Source organism: Sinocyclocheilus anshuiensis, unplaced genomic scaffold (genome assembly GCF_001515605.1).
Source record: "Sinocyclocheilus anshuiensis isolate Anshui unplaced genomic scaffold, SAMN03320099.WGS_v1.1 scaffold115, whole genome shotgun sequence".
Lineage (NCBI taxonomy): Eukaryota > Metazoa > Chordata > Actinopteri > Cypriniformes > Cyprinidae > Sinocyclocheilus > Sinocyclocheilus anshuiensis.
In genome coordinates, this window is record NW_015548219.1 from 1,166,618 (window position 1) to 1,175,452 (window position 8,835).

General features: G+C 35.6%; 1 protein-coding gene across 2 annotated transcripts in view; it reads left to right on the plus strand.

The window, feature by feature from the left end:
* The window catches only part of LOC107654140 (cytosolic carboxypeptidase 4-like), a 227,408-nt gene that overhangs the window by 189,170 nt on the left and 29,403 nt on the right, over window positions 1-8,835 (plus strand). For both annotated transcript variants that reach the window (XM_016441082.1, XM_016441083.1), the window contains 2 exons: window positions 476-607; window positions 1,298-1,474. In XM_016441082.1, the coding sequence (XP_016296568.1) occupies window positions 476-607; window positions 1,298-1,474 (309 nt within the window). The remainder of the gene's footprint in view (window positions 1-475; window positions 608-1,297; window positions 1,475-8,835) is intronic.

The window sequence follows — 8,835 nt, forward strand, 5'->3', positions numbered from 1 at the left end:
CTGTTGAGAAGAACCAAAGAACATTAGTGCTAGCAGGAGTGCTTTGACACAATTAGCCAGATTTACATATCAATTACGCCATAATTCATGTTTAATCACAGTAATAATTATGCACCGAACCTGGTCAAAGGAACATTGTCATTTCCCCAAAACCTACAGTGGAAAAAATGCAATGAATGAGGAAGAAACCCTCTTGTTGAGCCTTTGCAAAAAGCTGTCTCCAATTAACAGCCACACTGTCAAGAGACAAAATTTGAATTAGAGTCAAAACGCAATGCATTGTCTAGCATTTTATTCCCCTTGTTGTACGTGTCTGTCTGTTGTGTCACAAGATTAATTATGTTTGGCTCAGTCTAAAGTTAACGCTGCATTGCTGTCCTCGTCCTTGGCCATTATTCGCGTACCATCTTGAAGTTTCGCTATATATTTTTTGAAAAACTGCTGTTACATTCCAAATTAAAATTACATTCCACAGGTGTTTTGCGATTACCACGGTCACTCCAGGAAGAAGAATGTGTTTCTGTATGGCTGCAGTATGAAGGAAACACTGTGGCAATCTGGATCTCCCATTAACACGGCCACCCTGAAAGAAGACCCGGGATACAGGGTACGCTTACTGCCTATAACAAAGAAAATCACAAATGAGTTCTCTTTCATATCTCAAATGTTTCTCCTGGATGATCTGTTCCAAATTTTTTCAATGGTAGTGTGTTACCCACATTAATTTTACAGCTCTATATTCTTACTGTACATTCATTGTCACTTGTTTCTATTTGTATTGCTCCTATTTTAGGAGAAACATCTGAAACAAAATTGATTTGTCAAAGTCACACAACTGAGAACTCAATTACATCTGCCAAAATGCCAAAAATGAGCCAAAAATGCATGATATGTTTTAGGTTTCCTTATTTTACAGTATCATTATATATACAGTGAGAATACTTTTTTCTTTTCTGATTTATTGTTTTTTGATTGGCACGGTTGTTTCCACGCTCCATGAAACTTTTATTTCTGAGCCAGTTTTTGAAGTTTAGTGCCGAAGGAAGTTTCTCCCCAACATACAGGCTGTGACGAATTGTGTTAAAGGATAGTTTAAAGGCATATGTAAATCTGTGGAATCTGTAATGTGGAAAATATTGCGTCGCTAGCTGCTGTCTGACTGATGTCTGCCATCTATGCAAAGAAGTCTCTTAAACTAAATATGCATAAAACTAGAACTGAAAACACTGGCATAAAATGCAAATACAATGAAATACATGGTTGTTTTTCAAAGCTCATATATTGTTTGTATTGACAGACCATCGCTAAAGCTCTGGACCGTATAGCTCCTGCATTCTCCTTCAACAACTGCAACTATCTGGTGGAAAAGTCTCGGGCATCCACAGCGCGGGTGGTCGTTTGGAGGGAGATCGGAGTCCTCCGAAGCTACACCATGGAAAGCACTTACAATGGCTGCAATCAAGGCATCTACAAGGTTAGCCAGTTAATGATTCATTTTACTTCTCTATAGTTTTGATAAATGGCACTATAGGGTTCCAACACTTTTGCATGCAGCATTTTGGCACAATTATTGCACTTATTCACTAACCTCGCTACCAAAAAACAGTTGCTAACCACATGATAAATTCTCACTATGCCATTTGTTAAAGTCACTGTCATACTTTTCACCACAACTACACATTTTTTGAATGTGTGTTGAGCTCATAATTCACAAAATATTATGCTGTTTGCATGCAATTAATGTAAAGACAGAAAGAAGGTGGTAATTGGAATTTTATAAAAAAATGTATATTTTTGTACTCTACCATTCAAAAGTTTGGTGTTGGGCTCTTAAAATACAGTAAAAAAAGAAAAACACTAATATTGTAAAATATTTTTTACAGTTTCAAATAACTTTTTTTATTTGAATATATCTCAAAATGTAATTTATTCTTATGGTGGAAAATCTGAATTTTTTTGCAGCCATTACTCCAGTCTTCAGTGTCACATAATTCACATAATTGTGTTTCTAGATTCTTTGATGAATAGAACAGAAGTATTTATTTTAAACAGAAATCTTTTGTAACAGTATAAATGTCTTTACTGTCACTTCTGATCAATTTAATGTGTCCTTGCTGACTGAAAGTATTAATTTCATTAAAAAAATCTCACTGACCCCAAACTTTTGAATGGTAGTATATATTTTCTATAAATCATGGCATCAAAAGATGAAGAAGAGTATTATAAGCAGCAACATATCGAGACATACGGTATGGTCAAACACTTTTTCATTCATTTTTATACAATCTAACTTTTTAATATGGCTGAAACATACCGCAGTGTATTTTTAAGCTGATTAGCTGCAAGTGCACTGTTTCAAGCCTAGCTTAAATCTGACCTTCTTTTCGTCCCTTGGTATTCTCCATCTGGCCTTCCCACAGTTTTCCTCTTCTCTAATGATGCTGAGGGACCATCCCTCGTTTTCCCAGGTATTCATTATCTACTCATCCTCTCCCCCATCTAGAAGTTTAATAATTATTCATTAACCTGCTTATTTAGCCACATGCAGTTTTCCAATCGTAGCCTAGATACCTGTGTATTAGCTATGTTGAGAATAAACTTTCAAAAGTTTCAGCTTTTTCATTTTTAAGTCTACATATACTTCAATGCAGACTTTTTGCTTGGTTTGGTAAATAATACAGTATAAGAATCAGAGGGGAACGTATATGCAGTCCTCAGCAGTGAATGGGTGCCGTCAGAATGAGAGGACAAACAGCTGATAAAACATCACAATAATCCACAAATAATCCATGACTCCGGTCCATCAAATAATGTCTTGTGAAGCATCTTGTAATATTGCTTTCTCCAGTGAAATGTCATCTTGTCTGAATCAGCAGACCATTTACAAGTGAAAACAGTCCAAAACAAGTTGTGTGGGTTATTGTGATGTTTTTATCAGCTGTTTTGGACTCTCATTCTGACGGCACCCATTCACTGCAGATTCAGCAAATGTTCATTTTTTGGGTGAACTGTTCCTTTAAGGGACTTGGTTTGGTACTCAGCTAGCTTAGCAACCAGTAGTGTTATACACAGCCAGACTTGGTAACATACTGATACTGGCAGATGGTATTTAGTCAAAGTAGAGTGATTCTAACTCGGTGACATTTGTAAACGTTCTGGGAGGTCTGGCAGCCCTTTATTAATAAAGGACAAGGTGCCGAATTACTCTTGACCATGGATTCCACCTTTAAAGGTTCTGCAAGTAAGAAAAATGTTTTTGGAAAGTGCTAATGGTTGAGGAATAAGGTCTGATATGAGAATGTCAGCTCTTGAGGGAGACGTTTTATTAAGTTGAAGTCCTTATTCCCTGTCAAAATGGGACTTGTAGCTTAAATAAAACAGATACAGGATCTGTGCCAGCTAACAGGTGGACATAAGGTGAGAACAGCCCTATTCTTTCTTCAGGATTGACTAACAAGACCTTAGACTTGGATTTATCCATCCGTAGTAATTGTTTGCTATCCAATTTCTGTTATTTAGCTCAATCTACTGTTTTGTTCTATGTGTCAGTAGATCTTCTCTGACATTCTGCCTAAAAGTTGGGAGTCTTGTCTTGACTGTTGATGTTTAGTTTGTACTCTTCAATGAAGCTGCCAGCCAAGCGCCAGTCAGGGGTCTGTTTCTCAGACTAGAGGCTCTGATGTACTGCTAGTCTTGTTGTTGTGCATCTGGGACGTCCATGTCTCTCCCTGTGCTGCTTAGATGCAGTTTGCTTTCTTCTTTCAAGACAGTATTGCATGGAACAGCCTTCGTTTCTCAAAAGAATAACAAACGGATGTATTTCTAGAGAAATGTGTTTGTTTTTGCATGGGTATATATTCAATACTTCAGCAACCAAATAGAAACTGTAACTATGTTTCCATGCTTTATTCATATATACCTGATCTGATAATTGTGTGTGTGTGTGTGTGTGTGTGTGTGTAAGTTAGGGCTGTCAAATCGATTAATCGTGATTAATCGCATCCGAAATAAAAGTTTGTGTGTGCATAATATGTGCTTGTGTACTGTGTATATTTATATGTATATATAAATAAACACACATGTATATGTTTAAGAAATATTTACATGCATGTATTTAAATACAATTTATATTATATATAAATATAAACATATTATACATATTTCTTAAATATATACATGTATGTGTGTATTTATATATACATATAAATATACACAGTACCCACACATATACTGTATTATGTAAACAAACTTTTATTTTGGGTGCGGTTAATCGTGATTTGACAGCCCATATATTAATTAATTAAGTTTCTTATATAAATAAAAATATTTAAATAATAATCTAAATAATCTAAAAATAAAACAAATGAAGAATTTCAGATATTTTCAAAAATGATCAAAATAAATACAGTTCTAAATAAAAATATTTAATGTGTAACTAATATATATTTTTCTTTTAAAAATGTGTATATAGACACAATGGAGTTTTTATAGTAAATACGATTTAAGTATTTTTTTCTATTTAAGTAAACACTATTTAAATAGTAGATTTAACATTAACATTTTGAAAAAAAAAATAAATAAAATAAATATACTCAATAATTCAGCAAAAAACCGCTGTAATTTTCCAAAAATTAACCATAATGTGCTTCTTCTTATTATTATTCTTCTTATTATTATTATTAATGTATATTTTATTGTCAGCTACACATCATTTGAAGTCAATTATTGTGTAAATAAATAAATAAATAAAATAAATATACTCAATAATTCAGCAAAAAACCGCTGTAATTTTCCAAAAATTAACCATAATGTGCTTCTTCTTATTATTATTCTTCTTATTATTATTATTAATGTATATTTTATTGTCAGCTACACATCATTTGAAGTCAATTATTGTGTTTCCTTCCAAACCTAGGCGATTGGCCAATGTCAGAGTAAACTGCATCCCTGTTGGTGTTTGAAGAGCGTGTCGGACAATATGCAGGACGCATGAGCTTCTAAATGTGTATAGATTTGGACTAATGGATCAGAAAATCAGACATTTCATTATGAGCGGCGCATACAAGCGCAGCTGGCAGGCCAGATGTTTTGGTACATGTACTTTTAGTAATGGGCGGCAGCCTGAGAGTCTCTTGATTAAAAAGTCTGTACTAATATTCACTGCCGATGTCAGGAACCTGGCAGACCATTAGACTGTGAAGCCAATTCAAGTGGGCCCTCTCCGGGTCCTGAAATGTGAGTTAGACGAGAGCGGGGATGTTAAAAAAAGGAGTGAAAAGAGTGGGGAATGGATAGAAACACTCCCTCTGTTCACAGCTAATTCATGCCAATTAGCAGTTCAGACGAGCTCTGGGATTCGAAGATGGAGCGAAGCTTAATTACGTCAGTAAATTAGAGCCCGGGTCATTCAGAGTAACGCCGCCTCTGAAATGTCATCACTGCCTAGCGGAATCCCTGATCAGATAGACAGCTATACGTGTACCGTAAAAGAAACGTCGCGCTAAGTCTGAGCTTCGGCCGGTGGTTGTGGAAAAATTTTCAGTTTTGCATATTTTGATGGACAAGGAAGTGATGTAGCATTGCCAAATAAATCGACTGTTAAACAACATAGCCTGCGGTTGTTGATTTCATGAGGAGTGTGGGAACCTGGCGAGCTTTTTTGCTGAAGTGAAGTGAAACTTATCCATTTTCCCAGATTGCCAATGACACTGGTAGGACCTTTTCTGACGGTCTCCCTCTCAAAGCGGAGGTGTCTTTTGCCAAACGAAGGATAATCTTCAAAAGGAATCTCATTTGCATCAAAAAGACTGCACCTTTAATCACCTTAGCTTTGCAGTTTCAGAGTACTGAATGAAATTCCCCACTTCCTTTCCTTTGCACTTCTTTCTCCTCTAAACTTAATCAACTATTGTCGTTTTTTTGCAAGAAAACACGTGGATTAAGATAAACAAGAGGATTGATGAAATTGGTACAAAGTTTGTTTAATTAAGTGTGCCGAGTGCTACATTCTGATTAGGTTCAATTTAGTCACAGCTGTGATAAACACTTTTGTTTCGAAAACGTAACTGTGAAGCAAAGTTTGGGTTTTAGCTTAGTGAGTCCTACAGGGAGTTTGCAGCAACCATGGAACATTTTTAGTGGGTAATTTATCTCCTCATCTAAAAATCGACTCGCAATGGGCTGTAAATACTGTCTGACTCAATGTCAGATGTTTAGACTTGGTGTTTTTCTTTTGTTTGAAGGTTGGAGAAACATTGAAAATAATGCTTCAGCATAGACATTCCTTTTTTTCATTAAATAAAATAAATATTAGGGCTGCACGATAAATCGAAATGGAATCGAGATCGCGATTCGACAGAAGCTGCGATTGTCATGCGTATCTTTCAGTGAAGCACGGTTCTGTGATCAGCAGTAAATCTCCATCCGAAGGTCAGAGGGCGCTCTCACGCTGAAACTCCAAATACGCCTCGCAGAAGAAACCCAGAAAATGCCTGCAGCTGAAGTTTTAATTAGGGTTGGAGCTGAACTCTGCAGGGCTGAGGCTCACCAGGACCGGAGTTCGCCATCGCTGGCCTATTCCCTCTAGTCACCTGGCTCCATCATATGTACTTTTACCTCAAATCATATCCCATTCTGCAAAAATATGTAACATTATAAAAGTAAAATAAGTTGTGAATGCGGTTTCATGTTCACTTTGGGATAAATGTATCATATAAAGTGAATTTTGAATTAACTGCGACAGGCCGGAGACATGAATCAGCTTGACTGTTTGGATGGGCTGCTCTATGGCTGCCGCTGAGAGGCATTTCATAGAAGATGACTGATCTGATAATTGTACTTCAGGACAGTAAATGGAGTTATGACCCATCCGATTTCCAGAAATTTAATTGGGTCTCTAAAAAAAAAATAAAAAAGAAAGAAATAATGATGGCAATAGCCATTTTGAGGAACATATGCTGGAGACAGTAATTTGATGTTTGCAAATTGATTAAAGCAACTCTCATAATATGTGATTAATTTTAAAGGATGGCTTTTAATTATGGCCACGGCAATATTTTGCAAGGCGCAGCAAACTGAGGACACTGACTGTGCTGAGTGTGCAGGTCTGACAATCAGCTGAACACTGCTATTAAATTATGCACCAAAGATGAGTGTATGTAAAAGCAGACCAGCACCAGTCCCATTACAAAAAAAAAACAAACAAAAAAAAAAACAGAAAACGCCAAATATTTTATTTATTTTCATATTACATATCATATTTTAAATAATTATAATTAAATTAAAATCTAAATGTGATGTAAATATATGTGATGTTTCATTTTCATTAATATTTTGTAAAGTTGATGTTCGTCTGGACTTCTCGCATGGTTGTGTGATATACTCCTAGATGTTCTGGATGCCTCCAGCGTCTCCATCTCAATGTTCCCCAAGGTGAAGGGAAAGCTAGCACTTCAAATGCTGAAGACCTCTCTGAATCATTTCTGCAGGTCAGGCTTTTAGAATCGGATCTCTGTTTCCATTCACTATTCATCAGTGGCTGATGTTAAATGATGGTGTCATGCAGGAATACGAGGGGAAATGTCAGTTGTCTGGTCTACTGGAAGAGAGCGTGGAGTTTAGATGAGGATTCATTTCACACTGATGCACACCACGTGAACACACACACACACACAAATAGATTCATCAAGTGTTTCAGAAAGGCTAAAGGAAGTACTTTTAAAAATTCAGTGGGGTTAAGAAGTCCATAGTGTAGAATCCGTATTGAAACTGCAATTCAAAATCTATTTGAAACATTTAAATAAACAACATTTTAGGATTTTTATATATTTAAAACATAAATGTTTTAACGTACAGTTAAGGCTAGTTAGCATAAATGGTATGTACAATTGTGAATACATTAAATATTAAAAAGTATAAAATTAGAAAAAAGAATATACTGTTTTTAGGCCATCAACCCTGAATGTACTTGCCTTTGATAGATAAGAATGAGAGAGGGCTTGACTGTTCTTCAGCATTTCGAAAGAAAATAATTCATGTGAAATATATCAATTTAGAGGTTTCGATAAAGAAGGTTCAGGAAATGAAAAATCATTTTCTCTCAAATTAATATAGGTTTTAGACTATTTAGTATATTTTTAGGCACAATGTGGAAACCATAATTATGGGATGTGATTTGAAAGCATGATGTTTACTGGATGTGACCTGCTTGAATGAACAGGTGATGTTTGCCTGAGCTTGATTTCATTATCACCTTCATTAAAGCCACTGAATAGCACTTAGTTTGTAATTATCAATCTTTAAAAGTTTCTAGCTGAACTCCAGAGGCTACGTGTCATTAACATATGGTCTATTAAAACCAGCCCTGACTGTCTTTAGATTTTCTGTCCAACGAAACAAGACTCCTCTGATCCTTGCATTTAGTAGGACTTCATGAAAAATGCACTTATCACCAGGCTCGCTTTCAAATTCTTCATTATTTTATAAACACTTCATTATTGATATTTAGCATCGGAAAAGATGTCAGCAGGTTTTTAAGCCTTTTTTTATTTTAAGATTGACAAGGAAGTAACAAAATCCTGCTGGCAACTGTATTGACTGTGTTAGTGTTGTAGGCCATGGACAGCAGTGATAAAACAATGCTATATAAATTCTAATAATAAAATGCAGTTAAACATATTATCATGCATAGATAGAATAGCAAATAGGAGACCTGACCAACCAAAAGTTGGTTTAAAAGCCTAAACATATAATGAACGTGCACCAGGCAGCACAATGTAAAACTTAACTTTTAATCACAGTGTTCGACGAAGGTCAAAGTAAATGAGGAGAAGCATT